Source organism: Macrotis lagotis, chromosome 1 (assembly GCF_037893015.1).
Source record: "Macrotis lagotis isolate mMagLag1 chromosome 1, bilby.v1.9.chrom.fasta, whole genome shotgun sequence".
NCBI classification, from domain to species: Eukaryota; Metazoa; Chordata; class Mammalia; order Peramelemorphia; family Peramelidae; genus Macrotis; species Macrotis lagotis.
In genome coordinates, this window is record NC_133658.1 from 575,944,139 (window position 1) to 575,970,216 (window position 26,078).

The 26,078-nt window shown below is 35.2% G+C and overlaps 1 protein-coding gene across 3 annotated transcripts in view; it reads left to right on the forward strand.

The window, feature by feature from the left end:
* Window positions 1-26,078, forward strand: part of CD86 (CD86 molecule) — an 89,554-nt gene that overhangs the window by 40,806 nt on the left and 22,670 nt on the right. For all 3 annotated transcript variants that reach the window (XM_074214644.1, XM_074214642.1, XM_074214643.1), the window contains exons 2-3: window positions 15,955-16,064; window positions 16,775-16,824. In XM_074214644.1, the coding sequence (XP_074070745.1) occupies window positions 16,060-16,064; window positions 16,775-16,824 (55 nt within the window). In that variant the 5' untranslated portion in view covers window positions 15,955-16,059. The remainder of the gene's footprint in view (window positions 1-15,954; window positions 16,065-16,774; window positions 16,825-26,078) is intronic.

Here is a 26,078-nt window from a genome sequence, read left to right on the forward strand (position 1 = left end):
TTTGAACCCAGGTACTCCTGACTCCAAGGCCAGTGCTCTATCCACTGTGCCACCTAGCCACCCCAATTATGAATAAAATTAAAGTTCACCATTTGACTCATCTTGTCTGTGTGATCCTGGGCAAGTCAATTAACCTTATAGTACTTGGGCATTTAGCTATAGAACTAGTAGAGGGAGTTTCCTCATTGATAATTCATGATCCTATAAAAGCACAGATTTTGATCCTGGTTAAGTGATAGTTTATTTTTCTTCTCTTTCTGAAATCTGATTTTTAAAAATATCAATTTTTTTCTTAATTTGGATTTTATTTTTGTAGATAATTTTTCCATGTAATCTAATCTATCAGTTTTGCTGAAATGTAATTGTTTTTAGTAATTTCTAGTAGGTCTCCTATTTATTCTATGGTTGCTGTAAATTTACCTTGTTATTTTTTAAGTTGAGAATTTGATTTCTTTTTTCTTTTGTAATGTTAATTAATGGTTTATGCTTTTTTCATTTAAAAATTATCTTTAGAAAATTAGTTCTTTCTTAACCAACTCAATTCTTTTTATCTTCATTTTTTTTTCAATTTTTCCTTTGTACTTATTTTGGAGTTGCTAATATCTTGAGTGCTAGCTTTTAAAAATTGTATGCTGGATAAATCTCTTTTAACATTTCTATTTCTCTTTTGCCTTTCTATAAAAATTGCATGCTTAGTTAATTAACCCTCTCTTTTTTTTTTCTATTTAATATGTGCCCTAGGAGATATAATTTTTTCCTTTAAGGACTGCTTTAGCTATACTCCCCAATTTTGTTCTGTATCATCATTATTCTCTGTAGAGCAATTCTTTGCTCCTTCCATGATTTATTCTATCATTATTTCAGTTGGCATTACTTTTAGTAAGAGAAATAGATTCAAATTATGCACTGCAAATTCCTGATGTCAGCAAATCATACAATTTTTTGGTTCTCATTTTTTTAACTTGGATTAGATGACACCTGAAGACTGAGAAATAATATATTCTTAAATATTTCAGTTCTTATATATATCCAGTTTTCAAAACTAGCTTAATTATACCCATGTTTATATGATTTAAAATATATCAAAAACTTCAAGTATATATATATGTGTGTGTGTGTGTGTGTGTGTGTGTGTGTGTGTATTCTTTCTTATTTTGCCTCTAGATTTGTATAGCTCTAAAAATTAAATTTCTTTTTTTTCCTGCAAGGCAAATGGGGTTAAGTGACTTGTCAAGGTCACATAGCTAGGTAATTATTAAGCGTCTGAGGCTGGATTTGAACTCATGTCCTCCTGATTCCAGGGCCAGTGCTCTATCCACTGCACCACCTAGCTGCCCCTAAATTTCTTTACAATTATCATTACTGTCGATATTTTTTTATTGCTATTTAGTTTTCTTTTTCCTTTAAGAACTTAGACATTGCCTCCTGACAGAGAAGTGATGAACTCAGAATGCTCAATGAGAGAGATATTTTTTGGACAAGGCAAACATAGGAATTGTTTTGCTTAACCATGTATTACAGAGCTTTTGATTTTCTTTTTTCAATGTGAGAGGAAAATAGGAAAGAATGAAAATAGCTTTTATCAATTAAAAAAGATCAATTTAAAAAATGCAACTATGGATTATGCTAATATATATATATATGATTAATGGTTTTATTTAATTTACCATGGTACCTTAAACATTATATGATCTCCCTCTTTTTCTCTCTCAATCTTGTTTGAAATCATGAGTGCAAGTCTTGATTTTTTGGAGTCCCTTAGAGAATAACACATTTAATGTCCCTTCTTTAATTTCTTTCTTTTTTCTTTGAGATGTGTAGCTCATGTGTGTTTTCTTTTTTTACTTTTTACTATTCATTTTGGGGTCATTTAGAAGTTTGATAGCTTAATATTTAGTGTTATAATTACTGAGACTATATTTTTCCTCATTAAATCATGTTTCCCCTTCTTTTTTTATTTTATTTTTGTTTTTTTGCAAGGCAATGGGGTTAAGTGGCTTGCCCAAGGCCACACAGCTAGGTAATTATTAAGTGTCTGAGGCTGGATTTGAACTCAGGTACTCCTGACTCCAGGGCCAGTGCTCTATCCACTGCACCACCTAGCTGCCCCTCCCCCTCTCTTTTAAATGAGCACTTAAGCCCTGCAGCTTGTTTCTTTACTCCAATATGGTTCTTGTCTCCTTTGCAACATCCCACCCATTTCAGTCTATTATTCTATCCAATCCAAAATTTCTCATGTTCATTTATTATTCTTTTTTACTTTTTCCCTTTTCCAGTCCAGATAAGAAGGTGGTTCAAAATCTTCCATTATTCAATCTGAAATAAGCACTCTCTTTAAAAGTTTAGTCAACTCATCTCATGACACTTTGGAATCAAAGTGATATATTCCTTGGGTACAAAACTGTGTCTTGGTATGCTGGAATTACATTTTCCAGAAGTTTTTGAGGGTAGAGAGTGAACTTGTAGAGAAAAGATCTTAAATGTATACATGGACATGGGGCATGCAGACTAAGGGGATGTCTTTCTGTGAAAGAGTTTAAAAAAGAGAAAGTGAGACTAAACTGGAATAGAAAATGAAAGTGGGGAGAAAGAAAAATGACCACCAGGCAGGAGTGCCTCATGAACCATATTCCATCCTACCCTGAAAGGGTCATATGACTGCATGCCACAGTAGACCTCTCCCTTCTGTGAAGGCAGTGGGTTTGTACTTATGGTTGCTAAGGAAAGATTCTTGGCTTCATGCAACTATGTAGCATGGGAGACCTAACCATTCCTGTGGGACAAGGTGATTGGAACCATCTTCATACCAGTCTTCTGGAGCACTCTCTACCTAGCGGTCTGATTCCAATAGGTATTGCTCTTGGGTTGTGCTCTCCTCATTGAAGACAGTTCATTATAACTCAATGACCAGCCCTACCAAACTGTACTCTAACCATCTTTCCACCATCCCATGATGCATGCACCATCCTCCTTCTTCATCTCCTTTCTATTGCTTTCTAATAATTTCTAATAATATAAATCTAATAATAAATATTATAAATTGTAATTATATAAATTCCTGTTCCTAGAAAGATCTTGGTATATGACAGTCCCCCGTGATTACACTCATCAACCCTGTTACTTCCCCAAAAAATCTCTTAACCCTGGCTAGGACTCCCTTACGTCTATCATCTTCCCCTATTAGAATGTAAGTTCCTCAAAGACAAGGGGGTTTTGATTTTTATATTTATATTCTCATGCCTTAGCGCAGTGACTGAGGCATGGTAAACTCCTAATACATGCTTTTCATTCATTTATTTAGTCACTTAGTGATTGAAGGTGATATATTTTATGTGTATTATATGTAATTTGGTATTTTAAGGTGTTTTTCATAATGAATAAATTATTTTGTTCCCCTTTACCATTAAAAGTCATGTGATAAATTCTGCTAATCCAAAGAGATTTAGTGGGTAGGAATTGGGGAACATTACTGTAAATAATTTTAAATTTAGAACTGGGAAGATTCTCAGAGTAGCAGTTTAGAAACCTTCCATCTTTATTTTTATATGTTAAAACAGAAATGTGGATACAAATATGGATGATTTTCATTCATTCAGTCAGTCAGTGCACAGATATTTTGAGTTTAGATCAGGCTGAAACCTTATCTAATTGTATTAACTGTTATTAGAACCCAAAGAAGATTGTGTTGCTGTTGTTTTTATTTTTCTCTCTAGGCTATAATTGACAGGAAATTTTGGGATTTCTTTTTCCCATTGGAACCTCTCTGACCAGATCAGTCTTATATTATGTGCAAAGTCATTGTATCTTTACTATTATCATTGATCACTATTACATTATACAGTACATTGTGACTGAAATCAATTTGTATTAAGTATCACAGTGGAGTAACAGGCCGAGCACTGGAATGGAGTTAAACATTCAAGTATGACTTTGTCTCCAACACTTAACTAGTTTCTGGGAGAGTCATTTAACCCTTCTGAATCTGTTTCTCATTTGAAAAATGAAGAATTCAGTGACATCTTTAGACTCTCCTTGAGTTAAGTCTGTAATCCTTATAAATGTAAAATAAATGCAAAGTAATCTGAGAGAAAAAGACACTAGTGGCTAGAGCCATTGGGAAAGGCCTCATGGAGAAGGTGATATCTGAGCTCAAAATTTAAGAAAACTAGTTTTATTTGGAGGCAACTGAAATTATTTTGTTCAGTGACCTTCTGATTATTAATATTATATGGGACATAAACCAGGTAGATGCTCACCAAAGATGTTTGAATCTGTCATGGAGGATGTCCCTTGAAGAATCCAAGGGAAGAGGTGTTCTCTAGTATAGGTCCTCTGAATGATAGGTTGAGGATAAAAAACCAAAAATATAATAGATGTTCATAGGAAATAAATTAGATGGCACAATGGAGATAGAACACTACATTTGGAATCCAAAATACTCATCTTCCATGTTCAAATCTAGCCTTGGGCACTACTTAGCTTTGTGATCCTAAGCAAGTCACTTAATCCTATTTATCTCAGTTTCATTATCTGTAAAATGAAATGGCAGCAGAAATGACAAACCACTCCAGTATCTTTGCCAAAATTGGGTCATGACAATTGGGCCCAACTGAACAACACGAATAAAATAAGCACAAAGTAATTTTGGGAGGACAGGACATTGACAACTAGGGAAGATACAGGAAAATTGTTCATGTAGGAGGTGTTGCTTGAACAATTTGAACAATTTTTTAAAGAAAGAAAGGGATTCTAAGGTGGTAAGAAGATTCTAGGGGAGATAAGAAGGGAATCACATAGGAGATAAATAGCCAAGGAAATGGATACAGAAGATTAAATGACATGTGTGAAGAATAGCAAAAAGGTCAGTTTGGCTGATCTATGAAACACAAGAAAGGGAGAAATGTATAAGATTAGAAAGCTAGAATTAGGCCAGACTGTTAAAGATTTAAAAAACAAACAAACTGGAGCTCACATTTGATTCCAGAAGCAAAGAGAAAAAGTCAGTGCAGTTAATAAGGTGTAATAATAGCATGGTAAAATCTAGATTTCAGGAGAATTCTGTCCTGACTCCATTAATTGTCTGTCCAAAGGAGGATAACATTTCATCCTGAGTTCTCTTAAATTGTGATTGGTCATTGCTTTGATCAAAGTTCTTGAATCTCTCAGTTATTCATCATTACAATCTTTTTTTTGTTTTTGTTTTTGCTAGGCAATGGGGTTAAGTGGCTTGCCCAAGGCCACCCATCTAGGTAATTATTAAATGTTTTAGGCCGGATTTGAACTTAGGTACTCCTGACTCCAGGGCCAGTACTCTATCCATTGCGCCACCTAGCCACCCCCTTCATTACAATCTTTTCTTTTTATGTTCTTGGGGTTTTTTTAAGATTTTTTTTCTTTTACTAAAGATTTTATTTGAGTTTTACAATTTTACCCCCACCTCTCCAAGGAAAGCAATCTGTCAGTCGTTACTTTGTTTCCATGTTGTACATTGATCCAAACTGAGTGTGATGAGAGAGAAATCATATCCTTAAGGAAGAAACAAAAAGTATAAGAGATAACAAGATCAGACAATAAGATATCTGGGTTTTTTCCCTAAATTAAAGTGAATAGTCCTTGAACTTTGTTCAAACTCCATGGCTCTTTATCTGGATACAGATGGTATTCTCCATTGCAGACAACCCGAAATTGTCCCTGATTGTTGCACTGATGGAAAGAGCAAGTCCCTCAAGGTTCATCATCACCCCCATGCTGCTGTTAGGGTGAACAGTGTTTTTCTGGTTCTGCTCATCTCACTCAGCATCAGTTCATGCAAATCCCTCCAGGTTTCCCTGAATTCCCGTCCTTCCTGGTTTTTAATAGAACAATAGTGTTCCATGACATACATAGACCACAGTTTGCTAAGCCATTCCCCAGTTGAAGGACATTTACTTGATTTCCAATTCTTTGCCACCACAAACAGGGCTGCTATGAATATTTTTGTACAAGTGATGTTTTTACCCTTTTTCGTCATCTCTTCAGGGTATAGAACCAGTAGTGGTATTGTTGGATCAAAGGGTATGCTCATTTTTGTTGCCCTTTGGGTGTAATTCCAAATTTCTCTCCAGAAAGGTTGGATGAGTTCACAGCTCCACCAACAGTGTAATAGTGTCCCAGATTTCCCACAACCCTTCCAACAATGATTATTATCCTTTCTGGTCATATTGGTTAGTCTGAGAGGTGTGAGGTGGTACCTCAGAGAAGCTTTAATTTGCATTTCTCTAATAAGTAATGATTTAGAGCAATTTTTCATATGATTATGGATTGCTTTGATCTCCTCATCTGTAAATTGCCTTTGCATATCCTTTGACCATTTGTCAATTGGGGAATAGCTTTTTTTTTTAAAAAAAAATATGACTCAGTTGGTTTGTATATTTTAGAATCATTACAATCTTAATGTATAAATAGTTTGTCTGGCTCTCCTAATTTTACTCTGTATTGGTCCATGCAAAGCATTTCATGTTTCTCCAAACCAATCTATTTTATATTTGGCACAATAATTTTTCTTTTTTTAGGATTTTGCAAGGCAAATGGGGTTAAGTGGCTTGCCCAAGGCCACACAGCTAGGTAATTATTAAGTATCTGAGACCAGATTTGAACCCAGGTACTCCTGACTCCAGGGCCGGTGCTTTATCCACTGCGCCACCTAGCTGCCCCAGGCACAATAATTTTCTATTATATTCATATACCATATTTTTGTTCAGCAATTCCTCAGTAGAGAAATACTCCCCCCCCCCCCCCGTATATAGTTCTTTGGCACTACAAAAAAGAATTACTATTTTTATAAACATGAGCCTTTTTCCTCTTTTTAAAAAAATCTTGTTGATTTAAAGGACCAGCAGTGGTATCATTGAGTCAAATTGTGTATTCTAGTGAGTCTGAAGGCATAGTTCCAAATTGCTTTTCAGAATGGCTATACCATTTCACAGTTCTACTAACAGTGCTCAATATTTCCACACATTAAAAAATGACCCCGCAAAATAATTTGGAATCCTGCTTCACTTTGAGTAGAATTCAGTTATATTAATTTTTTCAATAGATTTTTATTTTATTTTTTTCTTAATGAACAAAAATTCATTTTCTCTCCCTCCCCATTAAAAAAGCAAAGTAAAATTAACCTTGTTACAAATATGTTTGGTCAAGCAAAAACAAATTCCCACATTAATCATGTTCAAAAAAAGTATGTCTTCAAAATCTTGAGTCCATCACCTCTCTTTCCCAAAGTCTCTCCAATATTTGTCATTTTCCTTTTTTTGATTAATTTATCCAATTTGATGGGTATGAGGTGAAACCCCTTAGAATTGTTTTAATTCAAGTATCTCTAATGAAGCATCCCTTGCCAAGAAATTTCCATTTAATTCATCCTCTTTATTACTCCTTCACTCTACTCTTGAATCTCTTGAATAATCTCTTATTCATAGGTTTTATGTTTCTTTATGTTTCTTCATTCAAAGTGGAATGAAGATAATTTTACTTTCATCTCTAACCGGTCTATTAATGTGACTATGGGTCTCTTTCTTGGCTCTCAACTTATTTTTTGATGTTCTTTTGTGGAGATTCACTTCCAGAAATAGAAATTCATGAGGAGTTCATGTTGCATGGTAGAAGGTGAAGGTACATTGAGAGAATACATATATTTCCAATTACAGAATCAGTAAGTTGATTCTAAGCCCTTTCACCTATCACCTTTCTATTAAAAGACTATTTTTTCCTCCCTCTGAACCTTTGTTCTTGTCTGTCCACCATCAGCACCAGATAACCCTTGGGACATAGATACTTTCCTGAGTAGCAAGTGGTCCTGAGAAATAGAAGCCCAGCTCAGGGAAGATCTCCTGAAGTGTTTATTGACTTCCTTGCTCAATATAGAACTCATTGCAAAGCCCTCTTTAATCTTCCCAGTCTCTAGGGAGAGAGACCAAAAACAACCCTAGGACACCTTTTCACAGGGAGGAGACCCAACTTCCAATCTCCCTGAACTGGTACCTCTTCCCAGCGTTCTTTCCTTGTTCTTTCAGAACTTCTCCAGTCTTCACTTCCCAGTCCTTACATAGAAATAGAAAACTCCAGTCTTCTCTCATCTTGGGATTGAAAAACTATCAATCTTCTATCTTTTTGAGATAAAAAAAAAACTCAACCTTCTCTCTTCTTGATAGGAAAACTCTCAATTTTCTATCTTCTTGAAGCTGATCTGGGAGTATGACATCTTGGGGTCCCTCTTTCCGCTTCCTTAAGAATCTTCCTCCGTGATTTCTCTCCCTTATAGTAGTTGTTCTCTAATGAGGAAATGTGAATTTCAGTTTAGAAAATGTTAAGTTAATTTTCCCTCCTTTCTTTCTTTTAATTTTTTACATAATCTTTGAAGTTTTCCCATAGATTTTTTTTTCTTCTCTCTCTTGCCTCAGTGGGCTTCAAAAAAAACATTAGTTTTAAAAATAGCCTTGTCTTGCCCTAAAAAACATATAATTGCTTAATCTTTTTTCTTTTCTTTCTTTTTTTTTGCTAACTGCTTATTTATTTTTCTTAAGTTAGAGAGTTAGAATGTCAATACCTTGTTCATTTGTGGTTTACTGTGAAAAAGTTCTTCAAAAATTTTCATTTTCCTGAAAGTACAACTTCTTTCAGTCTTTATTAAACTGAACTTTGGGAAATATGCAATTTGGAGTTGTAAAACAATCTCTTTTGCCTTGCAAAATATTATAATTTTTTTCTTTGATTTCTTTTTTGCCTGGGAGTGCCTTAAATTATCTTGATGGTTTTTTTCATAATAAGTAAAGGGTTTGTTTTTTCTTTTTCCTGACAGACAGAAATATTTGTTGTTCATTGTTCAGAAATATGGCCACAACATTTATTAGTTAGACTTGGGGATTCTTTCTTTGCAATCTGTGAATTTATCAATCTGCTTTCTGTTTCCTCTGTTTTAAAGTAACTTTTATGATTTTCTCATGTATAATATTCAAACTTTTAAATTTTATTGTATTTCTCAGATCTATGATTCTGAGAACAATTTTGCATATTCTATTCTTAAATTCTTCAACCCTTCAATGTCTTTTCATCTCATATCTTTGACTTTCTAAAAAAATTTTTGGTTCAGTCTTGAATTTTTATTAGTGTAGGAAATTCCCTCTAAAAAGGCAGATCTGTAACTTAATATAACTCTGAAAAAATAACCTTAAAAAGGGATATCTGGGACACTGAGAAGTTAACTAATTTGATAAGGGTCACATAGTCTGACCCTATATCAGAGTCAGGGCTCAAACCCAAGACTTCTTGACTTAAGCTAACTCTTTATCCATTATACTATACTGTCTCTAATTTGTAAACTTTATCATATAGTTTAATTATGATTTCCCCACTTCCTTTAAAAAGAAATTGTTTTATTGCTGATGACAACCTCATTATGACTTCCCCACTTCCCTAAATTAAAAAAGCAACCAAAAAAACCTCTTTTTATTAAAAAAAATTTTTTTGTTTTCAAAATAAGTGCAAACCAACGCTTTTTACTTCTATTTTTTTTTCTGATTTGGCATCCTGAGGCAGAAATTCCATAAAAGACAAGGCATTATGATATCATAATGAATTTTGCAACTGAATTCTCATGTAGAGTTCAGATCTAACACTCAAGGCTAAAAACAAGCATTTCTGAAATGAAAACAGGAAATATTTAATATGTTTCTGAGAGGAAATTGTCAGTTCTTTAGTCACTACCAGCTTGAAAAACTGATTTTCAAAATGAATGTAAACCAAGGGATTGTATTTCTAAATTTCTTTTCTGATTTGTCATTGGAGGTCTCAATTCCATGCAAGATGCTCCATTATGTTCAGGCAGCAATCTGAAATCTCATTTTCAATTCTGATCTGACATTGAACTTTAAAAAGAACCACTACAAAAAGGAAAAACTGAATTCTCTAATCTCTTTCTCTAATGAAATTGTCAATTCTTTATTCCTTCCCTTTTTGAAAGTCTGAAAGCCTTTTTTTAAATTGATAACTTGACAATCTTCTCTCTTTTTTGAGATAGAAAATCTTTAGCTTTCTTCTACTTGGACCTGGTCTGAAAGGAAATCACTTCTGGGTCCTTCTTCTTCTTTCCTTAACAACCTTCCTCTGTGCTTTCTATAATTCAAAATGTTTATTCTCTAATGAGAAAATAGGCATTCTAGTCCAGAAAATATTGTTTAAAAAACTATTACTTCCCAGTGACCCTACCTATAATCAATTTCTTGTATTCTATACATTTTCCATCTACCATTATATTTTGACTTTTGGCTTGCTGTTCTCTTTTTTTTTTGCTTTGAAGAGATTGTTAGTTCCTTCAAAATTCTCCACTTTTATTTTTTTAAGTAAATTTCTTCTTTGAGAGTTTTAATTCTATTCATTTTTCTTTTCATTCTTTATGACTTTTCTGAACCATTTTAACAGTTCTTATCAGTTTTGAGGATATTAATGATAATTTCTATAGTATTTCTCAAGAGCCTGCAAGACATTCTTTTCTCATTGTTTTTGCTCATGTTTCTTATCAGTTTGCTGAACTTTCTATGAAGTTTATATTGTTATGAGTATTTCCAAACTACCCTTTGTTGTTATTACTCTTTTATTGTCATGAATTCTTGATATTTTTAGATAATGTAAGAATGCTAGGTTAGTCAGGCTTTCTCATTCAGTCATATTGTTCAAGTATTCTTCCTTTATCCTCTTACAGATAGTATTTTTTTCTTTTTTAGTTTTTTGCATGCTTTCCAGTTTTGGAGGTATGATAGAGTCCCTGAAAAGTGTGGTTGATCACTGAAATGGTATGTATTTGTGATTGAAATTAAGTTAAAATATAAAATTGCTGGTGAGAATAGGGCAATTAAAGCTTTCACAAAACCTCTTACTCAAAAATTCTTCCTGAAAACTGTATTCTGCTCAAGGTCACCTTGGTGCTAGTCTGGTCCTCCATCTCATGCTGCCTATTCTGTCTGGTCCATCCTCTCTGGTCCATCCTCTCTCCCCAATTGGGGGAAGCCACCTGAATTACTGCTAAGGGAAGAACCCCAGAAGTAATGGGGTGAGAAGAGGCTAATTAATACATGAGGCTGCTTTTATTTCTCTCCCCCTTCTATTATTATCTGGAAGAGAATTATTTCTTTTCTTCTCTCCCTCTCCTCTCCTTTTCTCCACTCCCTCCACCCCAGGCAATCAGGCTTAAGTGACTTGCTCAGGATCACACAGAGGAACTCAGATCCTCCTGACTCCAGGACCAGTGTTCTATTTAACATGCTACCCAGCTACACCCTACACTTCTTAATACTGACTGGTTTCTTATTGCTTTGAAGTAATGATGGCAGGAGCTATTATTAGCTTCAGAATCTCACTTTCCCTTCTAGTCAGAAGTCAAATTCTGCTCCATTCTAATTACAAGACTCAGAGTACACAACAAGATATAGTTTACTTTCAGTGCTTTCCTATTGATCCCTTGGAGACCACACCATAAGATCTAGCCCAGCCCTCCAGGATTCTTCACCTTATAGACTTGCAATCTTCCCAGTTTAACATCCACTATCTCATTTTAATGAAGAAGAAATGGAAGCTCAGAGGTTAGTGACTTACTCTAGGTCACATCTGTAAGAACTGGCAAAGCTAGAACTCGACAAGGACATTCCTATCTCCCATTTCAGTAGTTTTTCCCTTACTGAAACTAATTTTTGGAGACTAAATTCAGGCAATACAGACAATGGAACTCAATGATGTTCCCAGATGAGTTAGTTAATCACTTACTAGATATGAAGGAATCAATTGAATTCATACCCATAAACCTTGCTAATGGATAGTATCTTAAACCCTGTTATTAACTACTGATAAATGAAATTTGGATGTTGAGGTGGTGCAGTAGATAGAACACTGGGTCTGGAGTCAGTCTGAGGTCAAATTTGGTCTCAAACACTTACTAGCTATGTGATGCTGGGCAAATCATTTGGCCTCAATTTCTTCATCTGTAAAATGAGATGGAGAAGGAAATGATAAACCTCTCCAGAATCTTTTCCAAGAAAACCCCCAAAAGGAGTCATGATGAGTCAGACACAACTGAAATTGAATAACAACAACAAAAATGAAGTTTCATTTTTAATGCCAAAAAGCTGTGTTGATGTGGTCAGCATTCACTCACTGTTTAGAATATTTAATTTACATTGTTAATGTACTCAGTGATTGGGAAGGGAAAGGGGAGAGACAAAAAAGATTCTAAATCTTATAAAAATGAATGTTGTCATTTTGGAGAACATTTTGGAACTATGCCCAAAGGGAAATAAAACTGGGCATATCCACTGATCCAGCAATTCCACTACTAGATCTGTAATCCAGAGATCATACATGAAGAATATTCAGAGTAGTTCTTTTGTGGTGGCAAAGAACTGGAAATTGAAGGAATGTCAATAAATTGGGGAATGGCTGATCAAATTGTGGTATATTAGTATAATGGGATATTGTTGCTCTATAAGAAACAATAACCAGACAGATTTCAGAAAAATCTGGAAAGACTTACATGAACTGATGCTGAGTGAAGTGAGAGAACCAGGAGAACAATGTACACCTTCACAGCAACATTGTGCAAAGATGAATTACGATGATTTAGCTCTTCACAACAATACTGTCAAAAACAATTCTAAAAGACCTGTGATGAAAAATGCCACCCACAACCAGTGAACGAACTATAGAATCTGAATGCAAATCAAAGCATACTATTTTCATTTTTCTAAATATGTATTTGTTTTTCCTTCTCATGATTTTTCCCCTTTTTTTGTTCTTATTCTTCTTTCACAGTGTGAGTACTATGGAAATATGTGTAATACGATTGTACATATATAGCCTATATCAGATAACTTGTTATGGGTGGGGAGGGAAGGGTAAGAAAACTTTACAAAAATGAATGCTGAAGGGGCAGCTAGGTGGCACAGTGGATAGAACACCAGCCCTGGAGTCAGGAAGACCCGAGTTCAAATTTGACCTCAGACACTTAATAATTATCTAGCTGTGTGACCTTCGGCAAGTCACTTAACCCCATTGCCTTGCAAAAAACTAAAAATAATGAATGCTGAAAATTATCTTTACATATAATTAAAAAAATAAAAATCATTTGAAAAAAAGAATGTTGAAAACTATCTTTACATGTAATTGGAAAGAAAACAATAAAATTAAAAAGTATGGTTTAATAAGCATGAAGACAAAACTAATTCTTTCTTTGGAGACGGATAGCATTTTTCATCATAAGTCCTTCTTAGAACATTATATTGCTAAGAATAGCCAAATCATTCACAGTTGGTCATTATACAATATTACTCTTTTTGTGTACAGTGTTCCAGTTTTTCTTATTTCATTTTGCATCAGTTCATGTAAGTTTTCCCAGATTTTTCTAAAAGCATCCTGTTCATAATTTTTTATGGCACAATTATATTCTATCACAATCATATAGCATAACTTGTTCAGCCATTCCCCAATTGATGGGCATCCCCTCAATTTTCAGTTCTTTGCTACCACAAAAAGAACTGCTAAATTATGTATCTGTTACATGTAGAACCTTATCCTTTTTTAAAATGTCTTTGGAATATAGACTTAGTGGTGATATTGTTGGGTCAACGGGCATGCACAGTTTTATAGACCTTTGGGTAGTCTGTATATTTTAGAAGTTGTTTCTTTATTCCTCTTTTTTTTTTTAAGGGGGAAGTCACCTCCATTGCTAGCCTTCTCCCAATTTTAGAAAGGTGAAAGGAAAAAATTTGTAGCAAATAACCTGTAAGTCAAGAAAAATACATACAATCACTAAGTTCAAAGTTGCATGTCTTCTTCCTTGAGTCTATCACCTCTCTGTCAGGAGGTAAACATTGTGCTACAAAGGTCCTTTGTACACAGCATTGTTCTTTGCCATGATCAAGTCTTTCAAATTTTAGTTTATCTTCTTGCTACTGTTTAAACTGTTTTTCCTATTTTTTTTTTGCTTCCCTCTATATTAATTGATATGTTTGGGATTCTCTGAAAACATTTTTCATTTTTTATTAGACTACAACAAATATGCCATCACTCATATGGAATAATTTGTTTTGCCATTTTTTTGTTTTTGCAAGGCAAATGGGGTTAAGTGGCTTGCCCAAGGCCACACAGCTAGGATATTATTAAGTGTCTGAGACCGGATTTGAACCAGGTACGCCTGACTCCAGGGCCTGTGCTTTATCCACTGTGCCACCTAGCTGCCCCCCATTTCACCATTTCTTAATTGATGGGTATTCCTTTCCTTAACTTACTGCCTTTTCATTTTCATTGTATTCCCTTCAGGATCCAACTTCTAAAGCTGAAAATTGGTTTGCTCATGTTAGAGAATGGACTAGAAAAAGAATGAGAGTTCTTTTTTGTTTTCTATTACAGTGTACCTAGAATGAGGCCATGTATATAGTAGGGACTTAATATATATTTATTGAAATGAATATCCAGTCACCAGGTCTTATCATTTCCTCCCCGCCTTCTTCTCCTAAGCATCTTCCTTATCTTTCCATCCCTCTTCACTCCCCTGACTGCATTTCTAGTCCAGGCCCTTAATCATATCAAACTTTGGTTGTTAGAACAACTTCCTACTCTGGATTTCTGTCCCACTGTGGACAGTTGTGTTTTTTGTATTTTTTAAACAATACTATCATTTAGTCTCTTCCTTTTCTCAAATATTTCATTGATTCCTGCCCCATCTCTAAGATTTAGGACTGATATTGTCTTTTAGTTTCACTCTTCATTATACAGATGAGGAAACTGAAGCTCAGAGAATCAAGTGATTTACCCAGTGTCCCAATGTAAGTGAGTCAACAGAGTAGGGATTCAAATCCAGTCCTCTGACTTCAGAATTTAACGATCCTTCTACTAAACTGAAGCTCAGCGAGTCAAGTGATTTACCCAATGTCCCAATGTGAGTTGACAGAGTAGGGATTCAAATACAGTTTTCTGACTTCAGAATTTAACGATCCTTCTACTACCATGTGGTTTCCATAGGAAATAAAATGTAAAGTATTCCACTAGATTATCTAAGTCCTTCATAATAGTCTATTTCTTTATATCCACCTGGATTTGCCTTTACTTTCTTGAAGGGCTGGGGTTATCATAGGATTTGTGATTTCATGCATGTAGAATTGGCAATTACTCTGTACCAGAATATCTTAGAGAATTACCCAGAGGTGGAGAAATTCAGTGCTTTGACACCCAGTCTGTATCAGAGGCAGGTCCTGAAACTATCCCTTTCTTGCTGAAATAAAGTATATCCTATAATCATTTCATTTAGTTTTTAAAGGGGTTCAACTATAAACCATCCCAGGACAAGTAGTCAGTTTGCTGTTTCATATTTAGTGTTCTATGGACTATTTCAAAGAAGGATAGAATCATTGCTTTTTTATGGTTTAATAAGAGGGTTAGAATATAAAAACATTATTTTCAAGATCACTGAGGCATCTTTGGTACAATTCCAATAGAAGACTGAATTTTGGGTACCTCATCTTTTCCCCCATAAGATTTTGACCTTCTTGGTCAGGTTTCTTTCTATACTTTGAAAAATTTTTGTTCTATGAAGGATAAAGTAATAATTATATTAATTCTTCTTGCTATCGTAATTATTATCAATAGTATTTTTATTTGAGACAGTTTGTTGGCACAGTCTGTGGAACAGAAGTTAATAAGACCTGTGTTAAAATTCTTCCTCAGAGACCTATCAGTTTTGTGACCATGGGCAAGTTACTTAACCACTTTCAGCCTCAGTTTCCAAACCTGCAAAATAAGAATAATAATAGCACTTACCTCTCGTTATTTTAGAGAAGATGAAATAATATATAAAGTTTGCTATATAAAATTGTCTACTATGGGGATTATTTTATTACTTTAGTTTTAACTATCTGTAATTTAATCTCTGAGCAGGTGTTCTTTCTGTGCTGAAGCAAACAGTTCTTCATGGATTTCTATTGGCTAAGAAAATTCATCACTTGGTCTGAACCCAGTTAGATTGATCTTTGGATAAGCACCATGGTGTAAGTCCTCTTTCTGAGCTTTTCTATCTGTCTAGCTTGGTAGGACCTCCAGCAATTAAATTCTGTTGGCAGAGTCTTTAAGTATTCCAATTATCTCCATGAATCAATGACATACCAGACTCTATTCAAACAAAACTTAATAACAATGATAATGGGGAGACAAGTAGTTTTACCTTTGATACAGTTTAGCTGTGTGCCCTAGACAACTCTAAATTAGAGTCAAGTTGCAATCTGTATGGGTGGAAGTAGTTTCCACATTGGAAATTATCTACAATGATGAAAAGAAAGATTAAGTTATTACCCCAAGAAAAAAAATAATGCCACCACCCAATGTTATCATCCTATTGTAAAAAGACTGATTTTTAGTGTTGGGAAAGACTCAAAGCTGGTGGATTTGATTGGTATTGAACATGAATTCTCCTTCAATAACATAATTGAAAAAGTCATCCAGTGTCCTTTTGAAGGTGGGAAGATTGAATAGAAATGGAAAGTATGAGTTTATAATGTTCAATGTGGCATTTTACTTGGTTCAGTCAAGTGAACTCAATAACAAACAAACAGGTCTAACTTCTAAATATTAATCAGAGTGCCCTATCTTTGTCCCATTCCACAAATAATCCAAAGGATTTCTCTTTTCATTTTTTAAAATGTAGATGAAGATTCAATATTTAATTTCTGACTGATACTCATTTTCTTTTCCTTGATGATAGTACTATGATCTGGAAAATATTTACTTTGCTGACGATCTTCAAGGTTCCAGGTAAGAACATGTTAACTTTCTTTCTTTTTTCATTATATAAATATTTTATTTGTTTTCCAATGGTAGTTTCTACCAATCATTTCTTTGCAAGGTTTTGAGTTTTACAATTTTTCTCCCTCCCCTCCTTCCCTCCTCCCAACAGAAGGCAATTTGAGATAGTCTTTTATTTTTTAGTTTTTTGAAAGGCAAATTGGGTTAAGTGGCTTGCCCAAGGCCACACAGCTAGGTAATTATTAAGTGTCTGAGGTTGGATTTGAACTCAGGTACTCCTGACTCCAGGGCCGGTGCTCTATCTACTGCACCACCTAGCAGCCCCCAATTTGATATAGTCTCTACACTTGCATCAGTGATATGCATAGATCAAAATTGAATGTGTTGTGAGAGAAGAAACAGATCTAATAGGAAGAAAGAAGACATTAGAGATAGCAAAATTACATAATACATAAAAAAAACCTTTAAAAATTGAAGATAATAAGCTTTGGTCTTCATTTAAACTCTACGGTTCTTTCTCTTAATCAAATGATATTCTCTATCACAGATCCCCTAAAATTGTCTCTGATCATTGCACTGATGGGGTGAGCAAGTCCATGTTGTTGTTAGTGTGTAAAAATTCTTCTAGTTCTGCTCATCTCACTCAGCATCAGTTCATATAAGTCTTTCCAGGCTTTTCTAAATCCCAGCCCTCATGATTTCTCATAACAAAAGTGTTCCATCACACAAAGACATATACATACACAAACACACACACACATATACATACCACAATTTGTTCAACTATTCCCCAATAGATGTACATCCTCTAGATTCTCAATTCTTTGCCACCACAAAGAGAACTTCTATGAATACTTTTGTTCATGTGGGATTTTTTACTCTTTTTTCTTGATCTCTTCAGGATACAGACCTAGTAGTGGTACTGCTGGATCAAAGGATATCAACATTTTTATTGCTCTTTGGGAATAATTCCAAATTGTTCTCCAGAAAATCTGGATCAGTTCACAACATGCTAATTTTCTAAGGTTTTTGGCATTATCTCACTGACTCCTTCAAGTTTGGACATCCTTCTCCTTGCCAAGATGTGGAGAAATTGACCTGAGGCCTTATTTGTCTGGGGTCACTTTTGGTAACTCTAGCATAATATCAAATGCAGATATTCAAAATTTTAAAATGTTTTGTCTTTTTGATTTAATTTTTATTTTTTCATTGATCATAAATGGAGTTTTCATTTTTTCCCACCTCTTTCCCTACACTGAAAAAAGAAAACCTGAACCCTTATAAACAGTAAAACAAAACAAATTTCTAAATTGGAATGTCTAAAACATATTTGTCCACCATAACTCTACCTCCTCACTGTTAGAAGGTAGATAAATAGATGATTAATCAAGGTGATAATGATGGTGGTGATGGCAATGATGATGATATTTTATTGATTTGAATTAGGTGTTTCATCCTGTAATATACCTAAGTTTGTGAATCTAACTTTACACTTCCTCCAAACTTTTCTACATTTTTCTTTTCCTCTTCCCCAATTAGATCAGTCAGTTAATCAACAGTTAGCAAACATTTAAGAGCTTACTATATGACTAACATTGAGGAGACATATAATAGTAAAAATAGTCCCTGACCTCAAGGAGTTTACATTCTAATAGAATAGACAAATATAAAAATAATTAGATGTATACAAGATATATACAACACAAATGGAAAATAATCTCAGAGGAAAAGAATTGGAGAAGATCCACTCCAGAAACTGGGTTTTGAGCTGGAGTTTTGAAGGAAGCCAAAGGAATGGCAAATGATTGGATATGGGGACTTCAGGGTAACAGAAGAATCAAGGAAGATGATCAAGTTGTGAACCTTGATGACTGGAAAGAGGGTAACATTTAGGATAGAAGGTCTGTATTGTATACATTGAATCTGTACATCCAGGTACAGCCCATTAATAATATAAGACTAAAGTTAAGGAGAATGATTAGAGCTATATAGTGTTTGAGGAGTTATCTGTATAGACATGAAAACTGAATTGTAACAAGTTGTTAAGATTACTGAAGAGGTGAGGAACATTTCTAGTGGAACTAGTAGGTACAATGGTAGAGCTTCCTCCAGAAGCCCAGGAAGAAATATATATAGAGAGAGAATGGGAAAAAAAAACATAAGATAGATCTGGGGTATATAGAGAGGGGAGACATTCATGTTGCTATGGATGATGTTCTAGCAAACTAAAAGGCGTAATGGTCAGAGAGGCAGGAGGAGAACCAGGAAATGGGTATCAAAACCAAAGGAAGAGAAGACTTTCAAGAGGAGAGAGTGGTCATCAAAGGACTCAAATAAAATGAGACCTGAGAGGAAAAATACTGTATTTACAATTAAGAGATCGTTTGTATTTTTGAAGCAAGATGTTCTCTTGAGAAATGGGGGCAGAAACTAAGATTAGAAGGTGCTGAGAAGTGAAATGGGAGGTGAAGTAGAGGCAATGAGCATGAATGACTCTTCTTAGATATTGGGCATGGGTGACTCTAGGAGTTTGATGATAAAAAGATTAATTTGTACTCCCTTCCCTCTCCACCCTTAAGGACAGTTAAGGTAGAAAGGAAGACCTGGTTCTAGGGTTTTCACAGTTGGTAGGATGGATTTTTAGGGAAGCCTAAACAGGGCCAATGCCAGCTTCTCTCAAGTTATAATTTGTCTCTGTACCCAACTCCAGTCACTTTCCCATGATTTGACCCTTAACTCACCATATCATATTAGAAGATCCACTGTCAGAAGAAGAGAAAGAAAGTACTACTGTTAGGTTATCTGGAAAATGAAACATCTTTGCCCAAACTCTCCTACCTCCAAACACTGAACCAGAGAAATCATAGTTGTGAATCATAATCTCATTGAATAATTTCCCTGTTGCTGGTCCATTCCTTTTTTTTTTGTACCCTGAATAAGACACAACACCATTATGGGTGATGGTAAGCTCTAAAGTATGAAAGTCCCTGTGGGAGCTAGGATGGAATGGTGATGTAGATTATGGAAATTAAAAAGACTGATGAACTGAGAAGCTGGGATGCTTGAGGGACCTACAACTTATCTATTAATCTTTCATTCTAAGGGTAGAGAGGTAAACTAGAGAGGATTGTTTCCATAGTAAAATCTCAAGCATTTATAATTGTTTCAAGGGTTGCAAATCATGTTGCATATATTATCTCATTTGATTTTTTTTTGTTTTTTGCAAGGCAAATGGGGTTAAGTGGCTTGCCCAAGGCCACATGGCTAGGTAATTATTAAGTGTCTGAGGCCAGATTTGAACTCACGTACTCCTGACTCCAGGGCCAGCACTCTATCCACTGTGCCACCTAGCTGCCCTATCTCATTTGATTTTCACAACTCTATGAGGCAGGTACTATTCATTTTTTCCATTTTACAAATAAGGAAACTGAGGTCAAGAGAGGTTCAATGACTTATCTAGGGTCATATTGCTGATAAGTTTCTGAGGTAGGATTTGAACTCAGGTCTTTCAGACTCCAACTCTTATACTCTATCCACTGTACCACCTAACTTTGGGACAGTAGATTACAACAATGATCTGAACTATAGATGGATAGAGTAACTCTCAGAGGAGAAGAGGTAATGGATTGATAGTATCCCAGAGAGGATCTAGCTATAACTGATGGGATTGAGAAGCAAACTCACTCCTCATCCTGCTAGCCCAGCATGTCATGAAGTTTTGAAGGAACAACTAGCACTGCAGAGAATGGCTGAATGTTTATTGTCTTCCAGAGAGCACCAGGTTTCCATCAATTCAAGAAGAAAGGAAGAATGAGAAAAGAGAGGAGCTAGGACAAGGCTTCTTCATTGTTTTGTGTCTTGGACTTCCTTTGGCAGTCTGACAATACTTTCAGAATAATTTTATCAAAATATTAAAGTCTGTAGTCTCCAGATTAAGAACTGCTGATCTAAGATAAAGGGAAGTTTGTTTATGACAAAGGACACAGTGGAAGGGGTGAGGATGGGGAGAACTGTGTTGGAAGGAATGGGAATATGAGGAGAGATAATTTTACTTTGGGGAAGCTAGGTGGTTCAGTGGGTAGTGTTGGATCTGGAGTCAAAGAAGACATCTTTCTGGTTTCAAATCTCAACTCAGAATTCACTAACTGTGTGACCCTGGGCATGTCACTTATCCCTGTTTTTCTCAGGTTTCCTCATCTATAAATGAGTTACAGAAGGAAATGGCTCACTGAGCCACCTAACTGCCCTCCATGAGGATAGGGATGATGATGAGGAAGATGATGATGATGATAACAATGATGATAATGATGATTTTACTGATATTTGCATCCCCAGTATGAAGCATAGTGCCTGGCATATAGTAAGAACTTCATGCTTTATTCATCTATCTTTCTATCTTTTCTGTGCTGGGCACTGTGCAAAGGTTAGGAAAGTCTTGCTAGAATTGACAACTAAGTGATTCTGTTTAGATACCAGATCCTTATCTTAGTCAATCATTTTTAACCTTCTCTCTCAAACAAATGTTTTGCTTTTTTTTTTTAAATTAGATCCAACCAAAAAACAGCAAGGCTTAACTTGAGTTGACAATTTTTGTAATTATTCATTCTCTGGTAGAGGTGTTAACAAATAGCAAAATAGGTCAAAAGTCAAAAAAAAAGAGAGGAGATACAATTGATCTTGAAAATCACTGCCCCAAATCAAGGATTAAATAATTCATTTGATTGCAGAGATAAAATTATGTGGTAAAACTCAGTATAGTCCTAATTTTCTCATATTTTGTGATCCTTTTGAAAATAAAATAATAATTTCAAAAACCGAGTCATAGAAATAACAGGTTGCCACTGTAGTTGTATTCTCCCACCATCTTGTACCCCAAAAAAGAAAAATAATGGTTTTGGAAAGCAGATAGAAAAAAGAGATAGAGATTCTGGTGCCATCAAAATCCAAATCTGATTTGTGTGTCTTAGGAAACTGAAAAATATTAAACTAGGAGACACATGGAGAAGTCCAGGTATACCTTTGGTATAATGAAAAGAACACTGAATTTGGGATCAGGAGACCTTGGTTTGAATTTGGGTTCCTTAGATTATTACCTATATTTTCATTTCCTTTTTCACAGATTTATTGTGAAGAAAGTATTTTGTTAATCTTAAAGTGCTATAGAAATTATTTATTACTGTTATTAATGTAGCGTGATAAATGTTCCAGATTTCTCTGAATCCTATATTAATTCTGGATATGGAATACAGGGCAAGTGAATGTTCAAGCAGGATACTTGGGGAATTCCCACTACTCTTAACTCCTCAGATTATTGAGAAATCCACCCTAAAGGAAAATTTATACTTAACCCCCAAAAAAGAGAAACTGGTTGTTAGGGACAGTCAGCAGTTTAGAGGAGGGCTGATCCTATCCATAAACAAATAACCTACTTCAAAATAGTGTATTCATTTATTGAATTCATTTAAAAAGCAACTATTAATCTTCTATTCTGTATAAACTGTTCAGGCATGGGGGAAGATACAAAGTAGAGAGAAAAGACAACCTCTACCTTCAGAGAGCTTATAGTCTCATTGAATAGGCTTGCTATTGTTCAGTCATGTATAACTCTTTGTGACCCCCTTTTTTTGGCAAGATACTAGAGTGGTTAGCCATTTCCTTTTCCAGTTCATTTTATAGAAGAGTAAACTGAAACAAACAGGGTTAAGTAGTTTGCCCAGGTTCATACAACTAGTAAGTGCCTGAGGTCAGATTGAATTCAGATCTTCCAGACTTTATATGTGGGCTCTATTTCCACTATGCCAACTAGTTGCCACTGCTCATTGAATAGTACACAAACACAATTAACTATATGAAGTATTTAGAGGTAACATGGCATAATTCAGTGACTCAAAATGTGATCCCTGAAACTCTGGAAGTCTTCCTTGGACTCTTCCCCTACCTGATTCTTTGGATCCCAAAGAGGTCATAACTATTTCCATAATTATTTCAGTAATTAGTAGCATGGTGGATAGAGACATACAGTTTTGAAGTCAGGAAAACTCAAGTTAAAAATCCAACCTCATATTTATTAGCTTGGCAAGTCATTTAACAAGTCTTTTTTTTTTTTTGCAAGGCAAATGGGGTTAAGTGGCTTGCCCAAGGCCACACAGCTAGGTAATTATTAAGTGTCTGAGACCGGATTTGAACTCAGGTCCTCCTGACTCCAGGGCCGGTACTCTATCCACTGCACCACCTAGCCGCCCCCATTTAACAAGTCTTAAGCAAGACTAAATCAGTTTTCTCCACTGTAAAATGGGAAAATTTGAATTTATCTACCAAAGTCATTTCAAGGATTAAATAAAAGATCTTCTAAGGGGCAGCTAGGTGGTGCAGTGGATAGAGTACCGGCCCTGGAGTCAGGAGGACCTGAGTTCAAATACAGCCTCAGACATTTAATAATTACCTAGCTGTGTGACCTTGGGCAAGTCACTTAACCCCATTGCCTTGAAAAAACTTAAAAAAAAAGATGTTCTAGCAACAAAAGAAAATGGTGCCTGGCATGTAATAAGCACCATGTAAATGCTAGCTATCATCATTATTACTATTATCAAGATATCATTTGCTTTTTAAAATACCATTCCCCTTTTCAAATACATATCTGAATCATTAGTTTCAACTATTTTCTTAATTAACTTTGATTTCAACAGATAGCAACAGATTAGATCAGAAAGCAAATATGAAAAAATCAACTGTCTGCTATTAAAAAAATTTTGCCAAAATATGTAAAACCTTTGCATTCTTCTCAAATTTTTTGTTTTGGAAAATAGTTATTTTAAATAAAAATATATCATTTATGATAACATGTAATAGAGTTATTATTTTATTTTAAAATAAACTTTAAAAAATATTTATAGCAACTCTATTTCTTTTTTTAAATTGAACTCAAGTTTTATTCATCATCAAATCCATACAACTCCTCAACACTGTCAAAACTCCCATCCATTGGCTTGTCTTCATCTGTGTTTGATGATGAATCACTGACTTAGAAGAAGCTCTGACTGCTCTCCTGCCTGTGCCTGGTCTGTGGTTGACCATCAGCACTCTCTGGGCAAGTCTGGTGCATGGATGCAGGCTTAATTCTGATAAACACACATTTTAAAAATTGTTTTAATTTCTAATACAATACACACTGATACATATGTCACATAAAGTTTCTTGCAATTCTCAGTCATTTTTAGAATGTGAAGTGGTCCTAAGGCCAAAAGCTTGAAAACTATTGACATAGTAGATAGAGATTCCTTCCCGAAGTCAGAAAGACCTAGATTCGGCTGCTAAGATATACAGGTTGTATGATCTGCGTATAATCTAGTAGAACCCTTGCTCTTACTTGCCCTTACCCCCACAAAAAATCACCCTATGCTTATTTCATATATATCCATTTATTCAATTGTCCTAATAATAATAATATGAAAGCTCCTTGAGAGCAGGGACTTTCATTGTTGTCTTTGTTCCTCAGCACATAGCAAGTATGTATGCCATATTTCACAAAGTTTGTTCAGTCATTTCAGTCGACCCTATTTGGACTTTTCTTGGCAAAGATAATGGAGTGTTTTGCCATTTTCTTCTCCAGTTCATTTTACAGTTAAGGAAAGGGAGGTCAAGAGGATTAAATGACTTGCCCATGGTCAGTGTCTGATCAGGTAGGAAGTGCCAGAGGTTAGATTTAAACAAAGATGAGCTTCCTGATTCCATGTCTGGTGCTCTAACTACTTTGCTACTTAGCTGTTCATAGTATTTAATAGGCATTTAATAAATGCTTCTTGATTGATTGTGTGGCCATAGGAAAATTCCACTACTTTTCACATCTATAAAATGAAGATAAGATACTTTATAGGACTGTTGTGAAGTTCAAATGATATGACTATAAAGTGCTGTATAAGATTTGAAGATAGGATTCATTGAGTACCTACTATGGACCATCCACCTTGATAGTCCTTGAAGATAAAGAAACAAATTAAGATAGTCTTTGCCCTCAAAGAGATTACATGCTTCTTAGGGGATAGGATGGTGTTTTAGCATTTATTCAGATACATAAAAACAGGATATATATATACCTGTCACTGGCCCCCACTAGCTGAAGAACAGGTATATTACATTTCACCACTCTCCAGAGTTCTCTCAAATTTGAGGTTAGGGGTATCTTTCTGGGTTCTTTGCAAATGGTTTGAGCCCCCACCAATGGTCTTCCCTCCACCATAGGAGTGTGTCTCCAGTCTTCCAGTTTCATTTAGCCCCTAACAGTTAGATTAGTTTTTACAAAGGAATTTTATACTTCAAATGCAATTTCACAAATAAATATACTTACTTCTTCAATATATGAACACATAATCATCTTTCCCCTTGAACCAGCTTAGTCTATGGAGAGGAGAAGGGGATTAGATTCATAGCTTAATTTAGTTCCTACGGAATACAATTCCAGTTCCAAGTTCTAACCCCTCCAATCAAGTCCTAAGCACCCTGGCTTCTCTGGACTTGGATGCTAGGAGGGCTGACAAGTACTATTTTATTAGAAAGCTTGGCCCCAAGGTCTCAATGATATGAACTCCTAGGTGAGGACCATGGAAGCACCTGAAACTGAGATGGATAAATGAGACAGAACAGAAACAAACACCCCTGGAGGAAGAGAAGCTTCAGGAGCCATAGCTAGGGAAGAAAGTCCTTCCCCTCTCACCAATTTAGCTCACAGTGCTTATACTATGGGTGAACTGGAATTGTCACCTCTGAACTGAACCTGTGAGAGCTTTTAGGAAAGAGTATGAGAGTCAGAAAGAGAGTCAGTTTCAAAGATGCATTCTCTCTAGATATAACCAATCAGGCTACTCCCACCTATATGATAAGGGATACTTCCTCTAGATTATAAGATCTAGGAAAGGCCTATTATTACATACATAGTGATAGTAGTGATGGTGAGGATAGTGGTGGGTTATAAAAAGACTTGTTAAAGGAGATAATGCTTAGAGGTTTCCAAAATAGACTGTGAAGAGATAGAGGAGAAGGAGAATCTTTCAGACTTTGGAATGGGGTGGAGTGAGACTGAGAACAGCCCATATATCTAAAAGCATGGAGATGTTAATGAATTGTTATGTATAGGAAATAGTAAACAGACCATTTTAATTGGAGTTTAGAGTACCTAGTGGTAGGGCAAAGGGTAAGTAATGCACAATCAAACTTGGAAAGATAAGGTTAAGGCAAATTGTGAAAAGCTTTCCATGCTGACCAGAATG